This window comes from Urocitellus parryii, chromosome 1, assembly GCF_045843805.1.
Source record: "Urocitellus parryii isolate mUroPar1 chromosome 1, mUroPar1.hap1, whole genome shotgun sequence".
In the NCBI taxonomy this organism is placed as follows: domain Eukaryota; kingdom Metazoa; phylum Chordata; class Mammalia; order Rodentia; family Sciuridae; genus Urocitellus; species Urocitellus parryii.
In genome coordinates, this window is record NC_135531.1 from 253,921,675 (window position 1) to 253,944,166 (window position 22,492).

At 36.2% G+C, this 22,492-nt stretch overlaps 1 protein-coding gene across 2 annotated transcripts in view; it reads left to right on the forward strand.

The window, feature by feature from the left end:
• Positions 1–22,492, forward strand: part of Pard3b (par-3 family cell polarity regulator beta) — a 986,773-nt gene that overhangs the window by 489,725 nt on the left and 474,556 nt on the right. For both annotated transcript variants that reach the window (XM_077803361.1, XM_077803362.1), the window contains one exon: positions 17,918–18,006. In XM_077803361.1, the coding sequence (XP_077659487.1) occupies positions 17,918–18,006 (89 nt within the window). The remainder of the gene's footprint in view (positions 1–17,917; positions 18,007–22,492) is intronic.

Below are 22,492 nucleotides of genomic sequence, written 5' to 3' on the forward strand. Positions count from 1 at the left end.
GCTTCGGAAAGATGACAGCCTTGGCTCATGGATTTTAAAGTGGCATTTGTACTGTGCCTCTCTCCTCCCTGGTGGTTCTCAGGGAAGTTGATGAGCAATGTGGTCAGTGGAATTCCCTCCCCACACCCACTGAGGCCTTTTAACTTTAGCAGCCACATACCACTTGCCCTATTCAGATGTTGTCCCACCTTGCAATCACAATTCAAGGATGTGCTGCTCAAACATTTATCATCATTCAGTACCACAAATCTGATTCTGCCAAAGATAAAGGCTTGCATTGGCAGCTAAATTTCAATTCTCAACTTTGTTGACATTTGTGTATTTTAAGAGTGCTGAGATGATATGCAGAACTATATATGTATATACATGTACATCTTTGTTGAGAGGAACCACTACCATCAGTTTTGCAAACTAATATGCATATATTATATGGAGAATGATTACATTTTGCTTACACCTGCCGTTACATGTGAAAAGGGGTTGAGGTTGAAGCAAGAATTACAGTGTGTTTAGGATTCAGCTGGCATCAGTTAAGTTGAATTATGGAGCACACCAAGAGGAACAGTGGGAAGGCCACTCAGTACCATTTTTCTCTCCAGACTGTTTGTTTCCCACCCCACAGAATGAGCTCTTTAAAGCAAAATGTCCCCAACACTTTGCACAGTGCCTGGCACAAAGGGAACCCTCCATAAGTAAGGCTTTGTGAACTGAATGAACCCTGTTTGGCTCATGGTTTGTCAGCTTCGGTATTTCTCATTTGATGGTGTATCTTGATTCTCAAGAACTTCTGTTAGCTTAGGTACAGTGGTGCACACATGTAATCCTTGCTATTTATGGGAGGATGAGGCAGGAAGAATGCAAATTCTAGGCCAGTCTTGGCTATTTATCAGAAACCTATCTCAATTTTTTTTTCTAAAAAAAAATGGGGTGTGTGTGGCTCAGAGCAGAGTGCCCTGGGTTCAATCTCCAGCACCAAAAAAAAAAAAAATATATATATATATATATATATATATATATATATATATAATGAAAATAAGATTATCTCTTAGCTAAATACTCAGGGTCTACTCAGGAACACTTGCATTGGTTTTCTACATTTGATTTTGCTTTGGGTTATTTTCCAAGCCCAAATGCTATTAAAGAAAGAAGGCACTGGATAGGGTCAAGGTCTAAGATCTGGTGCAAGTCACCGAGGATGGTGTGAGAAGTTCAGGATGGGGGATGATGGAACAGGGGAAACACTGAGGAGTGAACTTGGAGAGGACAGGTAGAGACTTGGGAGAGGATTGGTGAGGCACAATGATGTCACTTCCAAAAGGGGGAACAGGAAAACCCCCAGCTGGGAGCAGCCCAGGTGGTTGTTGGTAGCTTGAGGAAGAAGAACATATCACCCTTCATACAGTGGCTGAGGATGCGGTTTCACTAAGTTGTCTTTCACTCATATCAAGGGAGCAGAGAGAATCCTGGAAACATTCTGGAGCTGTGGATGCATCTAGGGCATGCTTACGAGCGGTGAGGGAGAGGGATTTGGAGGCATTTGGGAGGTGAGGCCCTACTGAAGGCAAGGAGCTGCTGAGAGGGGAGCTGTGGACAGGGCAGTTGGCCTCAGAATTGTTTTCACTTGACTGTGGATGGGCGAGAGAGGGCTGGAAGAGGAGAGGAATGTTGAGCAAGAAGTTCAAAACAATCTTTCTGTGGTGGTGGGACTTGGCCACCGTCCTGCCTCACATGAAAGGTTCCCTCCCTGATCTATACTCTCCAGTGTGGAGGTTCAGGATCTGATAAGGTTCCTTTCTCAGCTGCCAAGAGCCTGATTAATGCAAGCTCCCAGGGACTGTGGAACTTGGATGGTTTTAAATATTGTTTAAATACATTTTATAAATAATGAAAATCATTTTAAATTATAGTATAATAAATAAAATATAAGAGCATATATAAAGAAACATAACCAGCCAGGTACAAATCAGTGCATTCTCTTTTACTTCAATTATTTCAATCCATAAATAAAGATTAGCTTTCAATGGTACTTTAGATTTTCGAGCCAGAGATGCCTCTGGCAATGGTTCCCCCTAGCTTGCAGCTTTGAATGCAAAGACAGTGTCATATTCATCTTGGAATCTTCCCCCATGGAGTCTAGCATAATATCCTATGCATTGAGTCTAGCGTAGTACTATACACAGCATTATTTTTTTTTTGGGGGGGGGCGGCGTATTGAAAGTTTCCTAAGACTCTTAAAGGGAAAGGTTTCTACCTAGTTAAACATGCCTCCGAAGTGGAGTATTCGTTGTATTTCAGGACAGTGCCAAGTAACAGGAATTGAAAGATAAGACACAGTCCCCCTCCCACCCAAGGATCTTAATGCAATGAAGCAAGGCAGCCAACTTGAAAGAATCCTTGTCTTCCCTGAGATCAATGTCCTGACTGAACTTGCACATGGCAGGAAGGTGGTCCTGAAGACGGAGACTCTGTCTCTGCAGAGCACTCTGGGAGAAAGTGTCCCATACCTAGTGAGGCATGAAAGGATGAATAGGTACTGGCCAGGCAAGCAAGGGTGTTCTAAACAGCTGGTGTATATAGATATCTGTTGAGCATCCATTCTGTGCTAGACACTGATTTAGGCTTTGAGGATTTATCAGTGGACACAACAAATAAAGACCCTTGCCTTCTTCCAGCTGGCATTTTAGCTATTGAAAACTAATGGAGTCCTTTTAATGGTATAGTGCTTCCCCCACCCCTCAAACAGTGTAAAGAGTTTTAAGTAGAAGACGTTTATACAGAAGTACATGGTGGCTTCTTCATGTGATCAGAATATATTCCAGTCTGGTTTCAGCTACTTTTACAGGATCTCTCCCGACTCTGTTTTTATATCTCTGCTTTATAAACAAACCTTTTTGCTGACTGCTACCCATGACTGCAGCTGTTCTCAGCAGTTGAGAAAATCTGCACCTCATTTCAAGCTGTGTTTCCACATGCTGTAAGAACCCAAGATGATGTGGCGGCTCTGGACCACCCCATGTCTTCCCTCCATACAGGGTCTTGTGCCTCTCCTGCTATTCCTCATTCTTCCCATATGTCATGGTAAGGCTTGCTTCAAGTGCATTTTAGGTTGTCTCAGAAAATCCTTTCCCAAATTGTTTATTTTTAGTAGGTCTTATAAGCTAATGAAATAGTTTTTAAAACCAGAAGCTTCCAATAAATGTGGCAGGAAGTGAAATGCAAGAATGACAAAGTGAATGGCTAGACGATTGTGTGGAAAGATATATGGAGGTCATAGGACAGGAATGTGTGCGCGTGGCAGGAAGAGGGCAGCTCTGGGCTGGATGAGAAGAGAGAGAGATGCTTATAGAGTGTTGGCAACAAGAAAGACTTTTCAGGAAGTCCTGAATATGCCTTATTCATGAACCAAGATGGTAGTAAGTGATTCTCCATCTGATAATCCTAAAGGATTTCTCAACCAACGTAGACTATTGATTTTCTAAATTTTAAGGAAAAAAAAATTAAATGCACTACTACTGCTGATCTAAGTGCACATACAAATCGGCATGCTTTTTTACTTCTTTTTTTCTTCCTTTCCTGAAACTTCTATGAAATTGTTCTGTGACTTCAAATTTTTTTGCAGCACATTTTCACAGAAAAGATCATTGTAGGAAGATCAGCAGGGAAGTGAGCCTGTGTCTGCGTGAGTGAAGTACGTGTGCAAATGAAAAAGGTTTCTTTGATAATGTGTCTTTTTTCCCCCTCTTTACTCTCTCCTAACCAAACCTGGGCATTGTATAGCTTTGCTTAAATATTATATGGTACATTTGCTATAGCCAAACTTGATTAAAATGCATTTCAGCCAGCAAAATAAAAGTAATCAAGCTAGAAGTAATTTGTAATTTCTGAATTGTCCCAACTTCCTCAAGTATTTTTATATTTACCAGGTTTGGGTGATGATATGTAATTACAAATAAGGCCTTAGGGCCTTAGTCTTTAACAGTTTTAACTTTATTTTTATTAAACCTATTAAGAGCATTCAGCATTTCTCAGGTGCCTGGATTTTAAATATTTTAAAAGATGCTGCAGTTTAAATAGATTAAAGAATTTACAATACATTTGATCTTGCATTCTATGGTGCTGGCATGATCAGAAACAGATCCTTATGGGAGTGGCTACACTGGTCAATATCTTCACCCTTTCAGAAATAAGCAACATTATCTTGGGACACCTGAACATTTAGCTCAAGCAGTTTTGGTATATTTTATGATACAAAAAAAAAAACTAGGGGAAATGCTGCTGTAACTGTGTGGATGAAACAATCCACTTATAAATGGAAATGGTGATGATAAACATCTATGTCTCAGTTTTATCCTTGAAAAAAATGCTTCTTCCTTAAGCACCATTCTAATGTGTTATTTGAATATGAGAAAGAACAAATGTAAAACAGGGTAGCAGAATTGCATTGCTACACTGCACTTCTACAGCTCTGAAGGTTTGAAAGCAGCCATGAGCTTGGCAGCAACATACCCGTTAGTGTTGGCCTTAAGTTGAAAGACTGACAGAGCCAATGAAATGCTGATCTTGACATCAATAGTGGTTTTAATTTTTGATAACTAGAGGAGGTTGATTAATATATCTGGTTCTCTCATATCTTACAAATAAAACAGAATAAGCACCTCCTGTTTTTTAACACAAAAAAAGGTATGTTTTGATATATGGTATTAGGTTCAGTCAAGGCCACTTTGTAAATCTCTACTTGTAACAACAAAACCCAGACAAATAAACAAAGCAAAAACTCAGCAGGTAAAATGTGTAAAGAGTATGCAACATCAAGAATTTTTCAGAATTTCCAGTTGTCAAGTCTAAATTAGAATTCTGGGAAATCTTGATAATGAACTCTAGCTGGACTAATTATTAACCTTTGAAGGAAATAAAACAGTCAAGAAATGATCATAGAAAAGTGAGAAGGAAATAGGGGTACAGAGAGAGAGAGAGAGTTTTAGTTTTATTTCAAATACACTTTAGTTTATGCCATAAATTTGTTTTCAAAAGTTGCATAGAAGTCAATATTTTTTTTTTCATTATCAAAATGCTTTAATAACTAGGCATGGTGGCACATGCCTGTAATCCCAGCTGCTCAGCAGGCTGAGGCAGGAGTTCAAAGTCAACCCCAGTAACTTAGGCCCTGCCTCAAAATAAAATGTAAAAAAGAGATGGGGGTGTTTCTCAGGGGTTAAGTACCCCTGAGTTCAATCCCTGGTACAAAAAAAAAAAAAAAAGGTTTAATAAATTTTAGAACACAGAAGTATGCTTCAATAATGGTTAGAATTAGAAAACAGGACAAAATGTATAAAATATATGATTTAATCATAAATTTAGAACCAGAAACCATTTCCAAAGTCTTTCAATCTGTTTCCTTCTTGTCACAGAGATAAAATTAGAGATATAGAGAATGTAAGTGAGTTACCCCAGCTCATAATAACTTTTAAATGACAAAACCCAAATAATAACCATCTCTCCTCCTTCTACTTCTAACTTGTCATGCCTAGGTGTCAAAACTCATTTTATTTTATTGATTCTTTTTAGCTACACATGACAATAGGATTCATTTTGACATAATTATAAAGACATGGAATATAATTTGTTCTAATTCAGTTCCTAGTACTTCCCCTATCACTCCCCTTCTTCTTCCTTCTTCTTTCTACTGTTCTTTCTGATATTTACTTATAGTTGTTTATTTTTAAAATTAGTGTCTTGTGAATGTACATGATGGTGAGATTCACTGTGGCATATTCATATATGTACATAGGAAAGTTAGGTCAGATTCATTCCACTATTTTTTCCTATCCAATCCTTCCTCCATTCCCTTCACTCTCCTTTGTCTACTCCACTGATCTTTCTGTTATTCTTTTCTTATCAGCCCCTCCCCCTTATTTTGGATTAGCTTCCAGATATCAAAGAAAACATTTGACCTTTGACTTTGGGGGACTGACTTATTTCACATAATATGGAATTCTCCAGAGTCATCCATTACCAACAAATGCCATAAAGTCATTCTTCTCTGTACCTATACCACATTTTTAGTATTCATTCTTTGGTTGAAGGGCACTTAGGTTACTTCCATAGCTTGGCTTTTGTGAATTGTGCCGCCATGAACATTGATGTGGTTATGTCACTGTAATATGCCTGTTTCAAATCCATTGTGTATATATATATATATATATATATATATACCTAAATGGAATATAATTTGTTCTAATTCTGTTCCCAGTACTTCCCCTATCTATTAGTTGCAGTCCTGACTTTTTGAGGAATTTTCATACTGCTTTCCAGAGTGGTTGCAACAATTTGCAGTCCCACCAACAATGTATGAGTGTACCCTTTACCCCACATCCTTGTAATTTCAATCTTGATAATTGCCATTCTGACTGGAGTGGGATGAAATATCAATGCAGATTTAATTTGCATTTTTCTAATTGCTAGAGATGTTCAACATCTTTTTATATATTTGTTAGCCATTTGTATTTCTTCTTTGGGAAGTGTCTGTTCAGTTCTTCTGCCCATTTATTGATAGGTTTATTTGTTTTTATAGTGTCAAGTTTTTTTGAGTTCTTTGCAAATCTTGGATATTAATGCCCTACCTGAGGACCAGGTGTCACAAATTTTCTCTCATTCTGTAGGCTCTGTCTTCATGTTCTTGGTTATTTCCTTTGCTGTGAAGAAGCTTTTTAATTTGATGCCATCCCGTTGGACTCTCAACTGAGTTCTACCAGACCTTTAAAGAAGAACAAAGTCCAATCCTTTTCAAATTATTCCATGAATACAAAAGAAGGGAACACCGCCAAACTCATTCTACACAGCCAGTATCACCCTGATACCAAAACCTTACAAAGATACATCAAGGAAAGAAAACTTCAGACCAATACTCTTGATGACCATAGATGTAAAAATTATTAATAAGGCACTAGCAAACCACATTCCAAAACACATTTAAAAGATAGTGTACCACCCGTCAAGTATGTTTCATTTTAGGGATACATGTTTGGTTCAATATGTGGGAATCAATAAAATAATTCACCACATAAATAGACTTAAAGACAAGAATCACAACATGATTCCCTCAATAGATGCAGTAAAGTCATTTAACAAAGTATAGCATGCATTCATGTTTAAAACACTAGAAAAACATTTTGTCAAGGCTATTTATGACAAACCCAAAGAGAATAACAAAGTATTTTCTTTAAAACCAGGAACAAGACAAAGATGCCCACTTTCATTACTCCTATCCAACATTGTCCTTGAAACTCTACCAGAGAAATTAGGCAAGAGAAGGAAATTAAAGAGATACAGATAGGAAAAGTAGAGCTCAAATTATCTGTTTACCAATGACATGATCCTATGTAGAAGACCCAAAAAACTCTACCAGAAGACTTCTAGAACTCATAAATGAATTCAAAAAAGTAGCAGTATTTAAGATCAACACCCATAAATCAGTCATATTCCTATACTCCAGTGAATCTACTGAAAAAGAAATTAGAAAAACTATCCCATTCACAGTATCCTCAAAAAAATAAAATAAAATACTTATGAACAAATCTAAGAAAAGAGGTGAAAGACCTCTACAGTGAAAATTACAGAGCACTAAAGAGACAAATTAGACACTAAGATGAAAAGATCTCCCATGTTTTTGGATAGTCAGAATTAATATTTTCAAAATGGCCATACTACCAAAAGCGCTATACAGATTCAATGTGATTACCATCAAAATTCTAATATTGTTCTTCATAGACCTAGAAAAAGCAATTCTGAAATTCATTTGGGAAAATGAGGCACAGAACAGTCAAAGCAGCCCTTAGTGAGAAAAGTGAAGCAGGAGGCACCACAATATCAGACCTCAAATTATACTACAGAGCTATAGTAACAAAAACAGCATGACATTGGCACCAAAACAGACATGAAGACCATTATTATAGTTTTTGTTTATATTCACTAAGTGAACAATGGTTTATATCATGGTATGCAGAAAGACGACTGAATGGAGAATTCTGAATTCTAGCTTTGTCACTGTCACAACATGTGAGAAGCTATGGTCATTTCCCCTGTCTGGATCTTCATTGGCATGGCTATAGAATGAGCTATGTCATTAGAATTTTGAACTCATTAGCCTCACCGTGTCCTGGACTAGTTGACATTGTTAAAGAAGTTGACTATACATTAGACGACAGACCCTACATCTACTAGAAGAAAATGTAGGCTTACCTCTCCATCATGTTGGCTTAGGAACCAACTTCCTCAACAAGACTTCTAAAGCACAAGAAATAAAATCAGGAATCAATAAATGGGATGGTTTCAAACTAAAAAAACTTCTCAGCAAAGGAAACAACCAAGAACATGAAGAGGAAACCTACAGAATGGGAGAAAATCGTTTCCACCTGTACCTCAGATAGAGCATTAATCACCAGGATATATAAAGAACACAACAAACTTAACACCAAAAAACCCAAATAACCCAATCAATGAATGGGCAAAGGAACTGACCAGGCACTTTACAAAAGAAATACAAATGTTCAACCAACATATGAAAAAAAAAATATTCAACATCTCTAGCATTAGAGAACTGCAAATTAAAACTGCACCAAGATTCTATCTTACTCCAGTCAGAATGGCAATTATCAAGAATACAAGTAACAGTAAATGTTGGTGAGAATGTGTGGAAAAAGGTTTGCTCATGCATTGCTGGTTGGACTGCAAATTGGTGCAACTACTCTGGAAAGCGATATAGAGATTCCTCATAAAACTCAGAATGGAACCACCATTTGACCCAGTTATCCTACTCCTTCATATATACCCAAAGGATTTAAAGTCAGCATACTAGAGTGACACAGCCTCATCTGTTCATAGAAGCTCAATTCATAATAGCTAAACTATGGAAACAACCTAGATGCCCTTCAACAGATGAATGGATAAAGAAAATGTAGTATATATACCCAATGGAATATAAATCAGTCATAAAGAATGAAATTATGACATTAACCTGTAAATGGATGGAACTGGAGACTATCATGCTAAATGAAATAAGCCAATCCCCCAAATCAAAGGCTAAATGTTCTTTCTGATATGTGGATGCTAACACACAATAAGGGAGGATGGAGAACAGAAGTTCATTAGATTGGACAAAGGGGAATGAAGGGAAGGAGGGGGGTGATGGGAATAGGAAAGACCCAGAATGAATTGGACATAACTTTCCTATATGAATAAATGACCAGTGAAACTCCACATCGTGTACAACCACAAGAATGGGATCCTAGGTTATATTCCATGTATATATAATATGTCAAAATGTACTCTACTATTATGTATACCTAAAAATAACACATTTTTAAAAATATGTTGTTTACAGAACTCATTTCTGTACTAGAAATAGTATAGTAATGGTCTTCAAAGTGTGATTCCTCGACTAACAAAATTATTAAACAAACAGACTGTCAGGCTTCTCACTGTACTTATCTCGGGGGTGGGTCCCAGAAATTTGTGTTTCTATGAGGCTCCTAGTGTTTCTGATCCATGCTATAGTTTGAAAATCACTGTTATGACATAAGAAAAAATGAATAAAACACAGGCCTTATTCTTATTCTTAATATCTAACTGACTTGCCAATTTCTAGATATGCAGGTATAAAGCCTAATAGTATATGTGTTTGTACTGTAAATTATAAGCATATTAAATTGCAAAGACTGGAACATTGAGGGGTGACATGGTAAAGTCAATGGGAGGATTTCCCATGGCAAGGCTTTGCCCTCGGCGTGAAGAATGTATATTAGGTAGGGTTTGAACAACAGGGCTTGACTACTAAAAGGCATGTTAATTTCATATGTGTGCATATCAAATGCAGTTTGTTTTTACTTGAGCACAGATATTTTTGTTCTAAAAAGTAAAAACAAATATTCTGAAATTATGCCTAGAATTTTAATTTTAAAATTTACATTATGTTTATGTATGAGCACCAGGCATATAACCTCTCATTCAAATCTTCTCTGTATAATGTTTCTATTACTCTCATTCTAAAATTCATGTGCAGTTTCAAAAGAAACTTGTAGTTGACTTTTTAGAATGCAAATCTTGTTTTTAAATGCACCTGAGCTTTTGAAACATAACTTAAAACTTGGTGGGTAAGTGGATTCAAATGTGGCTAAAAATGTGAGAGGAGTGAGAAACAAAGCTGTATATTGCCACCTATAAGTCAAAGGAAGATGCCTATTGATAAACAGGATATCTAATTTTGGTTCTCATCTCTAAGGTGAAACACTGAACTATAAAACTATTTCAAAGGCATTCCTGTATATCAGCGACAAATCCTCTGAAACGGAAATGAGGACAACTACTCCATTCACAATATCCCCCCAAAAAATAAAATACTTGGGAATCAACCTAACAAAAGAGGTGAAAGATTTATACAATGAAAATTACAGAACCCTAAAGAAAGACATAGAAGAAGACCTTAGAAGATGGAAAAATATACCCTGCTCATGGATAGGCAGAACCAACATCATCAAAATGGCGATATTACCAAAAGTCCTATATAAGTTCAATGCAATGCCAATCAAAATCCCAACAGCATATCTTGTAGAAATCGATAAAAGAATCATGAAATTCATATGGAATAATAAAAGACCCAGAATAGCAAAAACAATACTAAGCAGGAAGTGTGAATCAGGCGGTATAGAGATACCAGACTTCAAACTATACTACAGAGCAATAGTAACAAAAACAGCATGGTACTGGTACCAAAACAGGCGGGTGGACCAATGGTACAGAATAGAGGACACAATAACCAATCCACAAAACTACAACTATCTTATTTTTGATAAAGGGGCTAAAAGCATGCAATGGAGGAAGGATAGCATCTTCAACAAATGGTGCTGGGAAAACTGGAAATCCATTTGCACCAAAATGAATCTGAATCCCTATCTCTCGCCGTGCACAAAAGTTAACTCAAAATGGATCAAGGAGCTTGATATTAAATCAGAGACATGGCATCTTATAGAAGAAAAAGTTGGTTATGATCTACACGCTGTGGGATCGGGCTCCAAATTCCTCAATAGGACACCCATAGCGCTAGAGTTAACAAATAGAATCAACAAATGGGACTTACTCAAACTAAAAAGTTTTTTCTCAGCAAAAGAAACAATAAGAGAGATAAACAGGGAGCCTACATCCTGGGAACAAATCTTTACTCCACACACTTCAGATAGAGCCCTAATAACCAGAATATACAAAGAACTCAAAAAATTAGACAATAAGATAACAAATAACCCAATCAATAAATGGGCAAAGGACCTGAACAGACACTTCTCAGAGGAGGACATACAATCAATCAATAAGTACATGAAAAAATGCTCACCATCGCTAGCAGTCAGAGAAATGCAAATCAAAACTACCCTAAGATACCATCTCACTCCAGTAAGACTGGCAGCCATTAGGAAGTCAAACAACAATAAGTGCTGGAGAGGATGCGGGGAAAAGGGCACTCTTGTTCATTGCTGGTGGGACTGCAAATTGGTGCAGCCAATTTGGAAAGCAGTATGGAGATTTCTTGGAAAGCTGGGAATGGAACCACCATTTGACCCAGCTATTCCCCTTCTCGGTCTATTCCCTAAAGCCCTAACAAGAGCATGCTACAGGGACACTGCTACATCGATGTTCATAGCAGCTCAATTCACGATAGCAAGACTGTGGAACCAGCCTAGATGCCCTTCAATAGATGAATGGATAAAAAAAATGTGGCATTTATATACTATGGAGTATTACTCTGCATTAAGAAATGACAAAATCATAGAATTTGGAGGGAAATGGATGGCATTAGAGCAGATTATGCTAAGTGAAGCTAGTCAATCTTTAAAAAACAAATACCAAATGACTCCTTTGATATAAGGGGAGTAAACAAGGACAGGGCAGGGACGAAGAGCTTGAGAATAAGATTTACATTAAATAGGGATGAGAGGTGGGAGGGAAAGGGAGTGAGAAGGGAAATTGCATGGAAATGGAAGGCGATCCTCAGGGTTATACAAAATGTCATATAAGAGGAAAGGAGGGGCAAGACAAGATAATACAAATGGAAGTAATGATTTACAGTAGAAGGGGTAGAGAGAGAAAAGGGGAGGGGAGGGGAGGGGAGGGGAAGGGAGGGGGGATAGTAGAGAATTGGACAGACAGCAGAATACATCAGACACTAGAAAGGCAATATGTCAATCAATGGAAGGGAAACTGATGTGATACAGCAATTTGTATACGGGGTAAAAGCGGGAGTTCATAATCCACGTGAATCAACCGTGTAATATGATGTATTAAGAACTATGTAATGTTATGAACGTCCAATAAAAAAAAAAAAAAGAAAAAAAAAAAAAAAAAAAAAAAAAAAAAAAAAAGAGTGTTAAGTTTCTTTGGAGACTCATAATTCAATGATATTTCATAATGAATACTCCATTTTTCTGTATGAAATCCCCAGCTTGTGCCAACTGTGAAATATGAAATGACAGCCTGGTGCCAACATCACCATCACCCCTGGAAAGCAAGGGGTGCCCTTCCAGGGCCTGGCCCTTCTCTTGCAGACTGTGAGCTCTTGCAGTTGTTAGCACCCGTGCTAACTCAATGTAAACACCTTTACTTTCCAGCTGCTGCTAATTGGTTTGGGAATATTTATGTAAGTGTTGATTTTAAAGCTAAAAATAGGGCAGCGATGTTTAAATCCTCCCCATTCTGGCTGTCAGAAATGCTCCCGTGATCCTGAAAGTGTTGCTAAAAATGTTCACTTTTTGAAGACTGTAGTAATTAAACTTGTCTGTTGTGAGAGTCACACATGATATGTTCCTTGATCTGATAAAAGAGGTAAGCAACAATGTGAAAGGTCTCTGTCCAGTTGGCAAGACACAACCTCCTGCTGAACTTTAATATTAGAGAGCAATGGATTGGAGTATGAGCTGAAATGGAGACAAAATGAATGTGAAAATAGCTTCATTTATTCTATGCAGCTAATCTTATCCATCCATTGAATATAAACATTAAAAATAGATGTCATAATAATTTTATTAATAAAAATAAATACAGAGCTTCCAAAACCATTGTGCTTCCAGAGGGAAATTTGAAAATTTGCATTCCCACAATATTTCTCAGATCTAAAGTTGAAGAGATATGGAGGCTGTTCAGCATGAGTTGCTTTTATGCCTTCAGTTCTTCATAATCAGGGTTATTTTTGCCCTTCTTCCAAATTTAAGTCATGATTTTAGAGATTTTTCTCAATTATTTTAATAAGCTATAAGGGAAAAATATATCATTTTCATTTTGGATATGTGTGATTTCATTACTGTTCATCATACAATTTAGTGAACGAAAAGCTTAAGTACTCTTACATTATAGCCTGTCATTTATTTTGTACTTTTGGAAAAAAAGAATTTCTGTACCCTGTTAAGAGATAAGCTGCCTTGGTTCACAAAGTCCTATAGTACTGTGATGCTGCAGTACTATTGAAGGCAGTCTGGCCTTATGTCCTTAGATGGTGCCCTATTCCTGCCCACCTTGCCCCATTTCTAGAGAATACAAAGGATTCCATCACTGCCTCATAGAGAAATGATTTTGGCAAGTGGCAAACACGGCCTTGTTAGTTGATATGATACACTATATTGCCCACCCCTTTATGATAGCAGTTGTAGGTGACAAGTTTTGGATGCTACTTTTAACATAGCAGAACTTCTGTCTTGGACATGTAAGTCTGTGAATGTGTGTTCCTTTTTAAGTCTGCGGTTTTTGACATAATTATTTCAAAAGTGTAGTCAGTTCAGAATTACCCTTGAGCAGGTTATCACATTGCGATTGGCCCAATATTGCTTTCAAATTGTAATTGACATTTCCAAATACTCAGAGTGTCAAGTATGTTGTTGACATAAACAGAACCTTTGCTTACCACCTAACTAGATCTAAAAGAAAACACTCCCTTTAACCTTGCATGATATTGATTTGAACCAGAAAGTTTGTATTTTCCTACCTTGTGTTAGGGACCAACAAGAAAGTTTCACATAGAAACCGGAAGCAATAAGGCAAAAAATAGAGTTAATACTTTGTAGGAAATATTCCGATTTTTTTCTTTGACACAATATGGATATACATCCAAGCCAAATTACAAAACCAAAGAGGATATTTATCTTAATTGACTGCCACTGTTAGCTGTTTGTGAAATTTTTACATTGCTAAGATGACATTGCTCTCCAAGTTGATCTATAGATTCAATGTGGCTCTATAAAAACTCATTGGTTTTTTATTGTAGAAATTGACAAGCTACTTATAAAATTAATATAAAAATATAAGAGTCTCAGAATAATGAAGTAATATTGAAAAAAGAACAATGAATTTGGAGGACTTACACATCCTGATTTCAAAACTTACTACAAAACTACAATAATCAAAATTGTGTAGGTTTGGATCAATAGAATGCAGGTGAGAGTCCAGAAATAATGCTTTCGTTGTTAGTCATTTGATGTTGTTATGCAGATGTTGAGAGAATAAATTTTTGGATATGAGTGATTTTGTGACTCTTCATCACGCAATTTAATGAAGGAAAAGCTTCACTAAATGGGGAAAAATAATTTTTTTCAACAAATGATACTGGCACAACTGATTGATGTTGGCACATGCAAATATTGAGTTTGAAACCCTACTTTATAGCATACCTAGAAATTAACTCAAAATGCTAATAGGCCTAAAACTAATAGCTAACATTATAAAACTCTTAGAAGATAATAGGAATAAATCCATGTGACTCTGTATTAGGCACTGTCTTAGATATGACCCCAAAAACACAATTAACAAAAGAAAAAGTAAATAAATTGGACTTAAAATTAAAAACTTTTGTGCTTTTAAAGGACCCATCAGTAAAGTGCAAAGAAGACAAATAGACATTTCTTCAGTAGAGGTACACAAATGGCCAATCACATGAAAAGAAGTTCCACATCATCAGCCATTAAAGAAATGCAAATCAGAATCACAGTAGGATGCCATTTCACACCCACTAAGATGGCTAAAATTTTTAAAAAAGGAAAATAACAAGTGTTGTCAAAGATGTAGAGAAACTGGAACCTAATATATTTCTTTTTTTTAAAAGAGAGAGAGATAGAGAGACAGAGAGAGAATTTTTTAATATTTATTTTTTAGTTTTCGGCGGACACAACATCTTTGTTTGTATGTGGTGCTGAGGATCAAACCCGGGGCACACGAATGCCAGGCGAGCGTGCTACTGCTTGAGCCACATCCTCAGCCCACCTAATATATTTCTAATAGAAATTTCACCTTATGTGAATACCTGAAAATAGTGTAGCCATTCCTCAAACATTAAACATAAAGTTACTGCACAACCAACAATTTCACTCCTTGTAATTGAAACCATTTTCATACAAGAACTCATATGCAAATAATCACAGTAATATTTTCACACTAGGCAAAAGTGAGAACACTACAATTGTGGTTGATGAATGGAAAAACCAAATTTCTAAGATGGAATCCTGTTTGGTTATAAAGTGGCATGAAATGCTGACATATGCTACAACATGGATGACTTAGCAAATATTCTAATTAAAAAATCATGTTTCTGTTTATATGAAATATCAGAAATAGACATATCCTTAGAGTCATAAAGCAGATTAACGATTGGCAGTGAATATCAGGGGAGGGGAGAATGAAGAGTAACTGCTAATGGGTATGGGGTTTCTTTCGGGAGTGATTAAAATATTTTAACCTTAGTGTTGATGGTTGCAGAATTGAATATACTGAAACACCAAATTGTATCTTTTAAAATGGGGAACCTAATGTTATGTGAATTGTATCTCAATAAATCTGCAGTAATTAAAAAAAAAGTGGATCCTAAGGCCCCTATCAGGGTTTATAGATAATTGTAGCTGCAGCCCCACAGACAGGATATCCTGAGTTCAAACTTGTGAGAGATCTTGCTCCAGAACTGCCCAGCTAAGCCACTTTAAAGTGACTCACAGAAACTATGACAAACAATAAATGTTTACTTTCTAATCCATTAAGTTTGGGGATAATTTATTACAGAGCACTAGAAAATGAATACATTGAGTTCTGTATTATGTGTTTGATGTACAGAGAACCAGACCCAATTTACTCCTGTGTGAGACAGACAGATAAAGTTAACAACTTGGGCAAATATGAGGTCCTCAAATATCCTGACATGTTTGATAGTCACAGATTCAAGTAGTTTGTTTAATTTTATGTTTGAACAATCTGAATATTTTAATAACCTGGTCAATTGTGTCTCCTTTTCTCTGTAAGAATTTATCAAGCTCTTCGTATTATTATGAACATTTGGAAGCTTTCAAAGACATTCATCTTTTAAGATTTAGAACCATAAACTATGAACCATTCTTTAAATTTTTTTTAAATTTTCTTTCCTTTCTTTAATCCTTTGGAGGGAAGAAAAATAATTTTTTTGAAAACCTAGTATAGGAATTTTTCACAGAAATGTTTTTACGTGAAATGTTGCTACCAGTCTAAAAAAGAAAGACATTTTTTAAATCGGTTTACTACTACATCAAAGTGCTCTAGTTGAAACTGCACCTTATTTTCTTCAAGATATTAACCTAGGGCTGGGGTTGTGGCTCAGTAGTAGAGTGCTTGCCTGGCACATGTGAGGCACTGGATTCAATTCTCAGCACCATATATAAATAAATAAACAAAAATAAATGTACATTGACAACTTAAAAAAAATTTTTTTAAAAAGATATTAACCTAAATTGCTTATATCCAACCTCTTAAGCTCATACATTCTCTGACATGTTTTGTTGGAATTATACATCCATAACCATAAAAGCCATCTTTTAGGTGTGAGATTTTGACATGGATCTTTCTCCATGTGTTTTGTCATTTCAGTGAAAATAGAGACTAAATCTAACATTAGACTCTCCCTTTAAAGAGAATGATGGTTAAAGAGCAGCTCTAGGAGCCTACCAAAGAACTAATGTCTTTCATTAAAAAGAATTGACCTCAGGCATGCCTTCTAGAATCTGACCTCCACTTCTTGTGGTAGCATCAGATGCAGGTTTGCCCCTTTTCCTAGGGTGCAAAGTGACTCCATCCTGGTGTCCCTTCCTGATCTGAAATGATTTCTGAAATGCTCAAATGGCCCATCTTCTTGCCTCTCGGTAATGGAAGTGTTTGTCACTTAGAAATTAAGTGGTCAGTTTAGTTTCTCTCTGGTACAGGTCATCCTCAAAATCCACCCCATGACAAAAACTCCAGATTTCTTTTTAATATTTCTTAGTTGTAGATGGACACAATAACTTTATTTTATTATTTATTTTTATGTGGTGTTGAGGATCAAACCCAGCGCCTCACACACACGCAAGGCAAGAGCTCTACCACTGAGCCACAACCAGCCCTCCAGATTTCTTTTTAACTGCCATGTTCCCACACACTTTTGAGAACAGTGACTTTTCCAAGTGGCCTTTTCTCAGGAATTCATTTTCTTTACATGTTAGTGTTGTAAGGAGGTGTAAGCAAAGCACAGCACTTTATAACTCATCTCTCTCCACCTGTCACTGGAGCTTTCCCTTCGGTACTCCTTTCCCATGCTGGTTTCAAGCATAATTCCAAGAGACTATAGTTGAGTAGCAGGAAGCTAAATGATATATTCCAGAGCTCTTAACATATTGCTTCATGTGAATGGGCCATTTGAGCATTTCAGAAATCAAGTGAGAAAGAAAAGCACATTGAAAGCACTGAAAAGATTAACACCTGTTTCCAGTCTTCAAAGAAATTGGAATATACTGTCTATATTCAGAGTAAAACATTTTACTCTCCCATGTCTATACATTTTAATCAGATACTCAGTCTATATGTGCAACATCCACATGCTTATGGGTTTGTTTCACTACAGGATTCCACGCAGAACTTAGAAGACAGAGAAGTTATGAATGGTGTGCAGACAGAACTACTAACATCGCCAAAAATTAAGGGTGCACTGAGGTATTTTCTTTATGCAAATAAGAATGTTTTTATTTATTTAAATTTGATGTTGGTTTCTTTAACAATTTTTAATTGTTCTTATTTTACAGGAAAGATCAAGATTAGTAAAATTGTGGGGTAAAGCATGTCCCAGTTCTAAAATAATTCAATTATTCCTTTTTACCCATTTTCTACATAAGGTATGAGGTTTTACTGATAGACATATATGAATGATCCTCAATCCTTCCAATAATCTTCTGCAACCAGAATTTCTTAATTATTTCTCCTTCTTTTGCACAGCAGTTTAAATGAGCACTTGAGACTTCATTGTGGTTGAATGTTTTTTTTAATTGTGTTCGAACAATCTTGCAATATTTTACTTGACATATATAAAATGAATCCAGTCCATCCACTAGAAATTTTTCGTGTTGTTAATGAATGAATGTGACTCATTATGTGAAGTTAGTTTCACCGTGTTTACCAGAACTTCTTTTTCTTTGTTCTGATTTTCAATACTATAGCCTCAGGTATTCCCTAGATTCAAATCCCAGACTAGCTGCTGACTAGTTCCACAAGCGAAGGTAACTTACTCATCTTTTTTGCCTTGCTTTCTGGTCTGTAAAATGGAGTTATTATTTAAACCTTCAGAGGGTAGGTATGCAGATTTATTATATTCTTAGATGTAAATTTTACATCTACTAAGTCAACACATGTAAAGTGCTTTCAACAGAACTCTGGTCCAATTGAGTGGTGTGAATATTTGTTGCTGTTGCTATAACTATTCTTGTAACAATTATCTCTGTTACAGGTTAATATCTCTTATCCAAGATGCTTGGGACCAAAAGTGCCTCAGAATTTAGAGGGTTTTTTTTTATATTTTGGAATATTTACATAGACTTTACTAGCCGAGTACTTCTAATCAAAAATCTGAAATACAGTGTGCTCCAAAATCCAAACTCCTTTGAGCATGATATCAGCATGCAAGAAGTTTCAAATTTCAGATTTCTGAATGAGAGGTATTCAGCCCATATTATTGTTATTACCATCAAGATCATTTTCCCTAAAGTTACTTCAAATTTGGCATAAAGAAGGTAATTTCATATTTAATAGATGGTTGATTTTAGCATTAGAAGGTAATGCTGCTGAAATAGATGGTCATTCATTAATTCAGTCAATGTATTCTTTTCATTAAATTCAGTAACTAATAAGTGCTGATTTGCATGAAATTAGCTTCTTAAAAAAATGGTGAGCATCCTTTATTACAATGCTTTACTGTGAGGATCCTCATCAAACTTATAATTTATGGCCACATGACCATAATTACTCTTTATTTAGATTGTTTCTTTGATTAATGAGTTCTATGATATTAAAATCTGGGTACAGAATTTCTCCATCTTTTTATAATTTTGATAAGATTGTTTTATAGAGGTAGTGAATGAATGTCATACTTGTCATACCCTTATTCTATTTGGCTTTCTTCATTTTTATTTATTTATTTATTTATTTATCTATTTATCTATCCATCACTTATTTATTTATATATGAAGTGCTCCGCTAACAGGGGAAAGTTTGGAGGTGACAATTCTCCCAGAGAATATTGGCTCTAGCTGGTATGCGATGATGAAAAACTGTAAAAGTGAAATAGGAAGCCCCTTACAGCTGAGTTCAGGGTCCCTATGCAGCTGGGGCAGGGAGGCACAGAAGACCCACAGAGCTTAGCCCAGCATAGGACTTTGGGCCTACTTTCATACCAGACACATGGCAAGTAAATGGTTTGCAGAATGAATTTGAAATATGTTGAACCGACCTCATCCCATGGTCACTGCTCAAGTGGTTACTACCTCTCAGCTAAGTGATGGCAATGACCTCCTAACTCCTCCCTCAGTTGGATCAGCATATTACTACTGGATAATGTGTTCTAGATCATAGCATTTTTCAAACCATTCCTTAGCTCTAAAGCCTTTAGATTTAGAGAAGAACTGCTTTTGAGCACTGGCTCTACTACTTATTACTTTTACAATATTGGAATAATTACTTAACCTCTTTAAAATGTTTTCTTCTTATGAAAAATATGTATCATGATTGCATAGATTTTTATGAAGATTAAGTAAGGCATATACAGGCAACTGACTTGGTACAATGCTAAACAAAAGATGAGATAAACATGAATTGCTATTATAATGATTATCATCAGTATTACACATATTACAGTTTATTGTAAATATTTGTTCTCCCAAACAAGACTACACATCCTCCAAAGGATTTCTGACACCTAATACAGGTTTTGGAATACAATGGGGGAATATTTATTAAGTGAAAGACTTGAATGGGTACAAAAAAATTGTTCCATAAATCATAATTACAACTGTAAACTCATCCATTATTGACAAAAACATCCTTATTCAATAAAGAACAATAACATTTAAAGGGAGTGCTCCAAAGAATCTTTTAATATACATGACCTATGAATCATTGCTGAATTTATTTTAAGAAGACAGTGAAACAAGTAATTTCTCTTTGGTACTTTTTCTACAACTTATACTTGGAGTTTCTCTTTGAATACCAAGCAATATGTGGGAAAGACTGTCCCTCATTCCCGTGTCATTCCTGACTCCACCTCATTCCCTAATCCCTATTGACCCAAGTTAGCCTCCTCCAGGACTCCCTTATCTTTTCGTTTTCTAGCTGATCCCATATTTAACTTCCACAGAGATATTTCTAATCCATGACATTTATTGCACTATTCTTTAGTTCCAAAACCTTTAGTGACACAATTTTCTATAAAGTTAAGTATGAATGTTCCAGCATGGGATTTGACATACTATTTGATCTTAAGCTAATGTTTCAATCTGAACTTCTCTCTCTCTCTCTCTCTCTCTCTCTCTCTCTCTCTCTTCTTCCTCCCCTTCTTCCCCTTCTTCTCTATTATCATAGCCTATCTGTATGCCCACAAAGGATCCTGGTTCAGTACCTCAGTGCACAGGGCTTTCTCTCCTGTGTGTGCCATCTCCATCCCCTCACCTGCATTTTCTGATGGAAAACCCATTTGCCCATCAGGGGCCCTTCTCAAATGCTACCTCCTTCAGGAAAAGCTTCCTGATCCTAGCTTCCCTTCCTGATCTTGTGCCCTCTTCCTCTTCCTCTGAATCACATCAGAAGCTACCTCAGCTTTGAAAACAGCATGTCAAAGTGACTAAGGACTTTTTCTCTGGAGTGCAAAAGATCCAGTTTCAGTCCTGACTCTATTTTACATGAATGATATGATGCTGGACAAATTCATAACCTCTCTAAGAAGAGTTTACTTCTAACATAGAAGTGATATAAACTATTTGTTTATACATTTTGTAGAAATGCATGTTTTAATACCCAGAAGCCAATTGGCACACTGCTTCCCAAATAATATCTTGGATTTTTTTTTTTTTTTTTTTGGTTACGGGGATTGAATTCAGGGAACTTGACCACTGAGCCACATCCCCAGCTCTATTTTGTATTTTATTTAGAGACAGGGTCTCACCTACTATTGCTACTACTATAGGTTGATCACCCACAATCTGGAAATCTGAAATGCTCCAAAATTTGCAACTCTTTGAATGTCATGATGATGCCACAAGTATAAAATTCCACACCATGATATTTTATATCATGAACAAAATTATTTAAAATACTGCATAAAATTACCTCTAGGTTATGTCTATAAGGTATAGATAAAATATAATTGAATTTTGTATTTTTACTTGAGTCCTGTACCCAAGATATTATATGTTTGTGTGTGTATACATACACACACAGAAGGTATTGTAATATATGTTTGTGTGTGTATACACACACACAGAGAATATATATATATTCTGAAATATATATATATATATATATATATATATATATATATATATATATATATATCAATCCAAAATCTGAAACACTTCTGGTCCCAAGCTTTTCAGATAAGGAACCTTCAACCTGTGCTATTATTCTATTGCCCTGTATTTTTATCTGTCTCAAACCTCCCCCACAAGAACATGAACTCCTCAAGCCACTGTTGTGTTTGTTCTGTTTTGCTTTTTTCTTTATAGAGCATCCCCACTGAAATGACTGAATTTATGTTTATTGAATTCAAGTGAATTTAGTGACTCCTACCACCAACCACCACAAATTCTTCTTTAGATTTTTACTCAGTACATTCACATCAGTAAGACATTTATTTCACCATCAAGCAGAGTTCAGGGCAATCTGCAAAGTCTTCTTGAAGGTTTTCCTGTGTGTCAGTCTCTCATTCCATTGTGTGTGACAGATCTGCAAATCTGCCTGAAGTCAGCGACACCTTCTGTCCACTTGTTACAACCCTTTTTCTTCTCTCTCCTTGTCAGCAATCTAATTGTGAAGAAAAGGTGTTCCTCAGTCCCATACTATTTAATATTATTTCAAAAGCTTTCCTGAAGAAAACTGGGGGAGGGGAGGGAAAATTTATGATAGCTTATTCCCTTCTAATCCTCAAGCTTATTTGTTC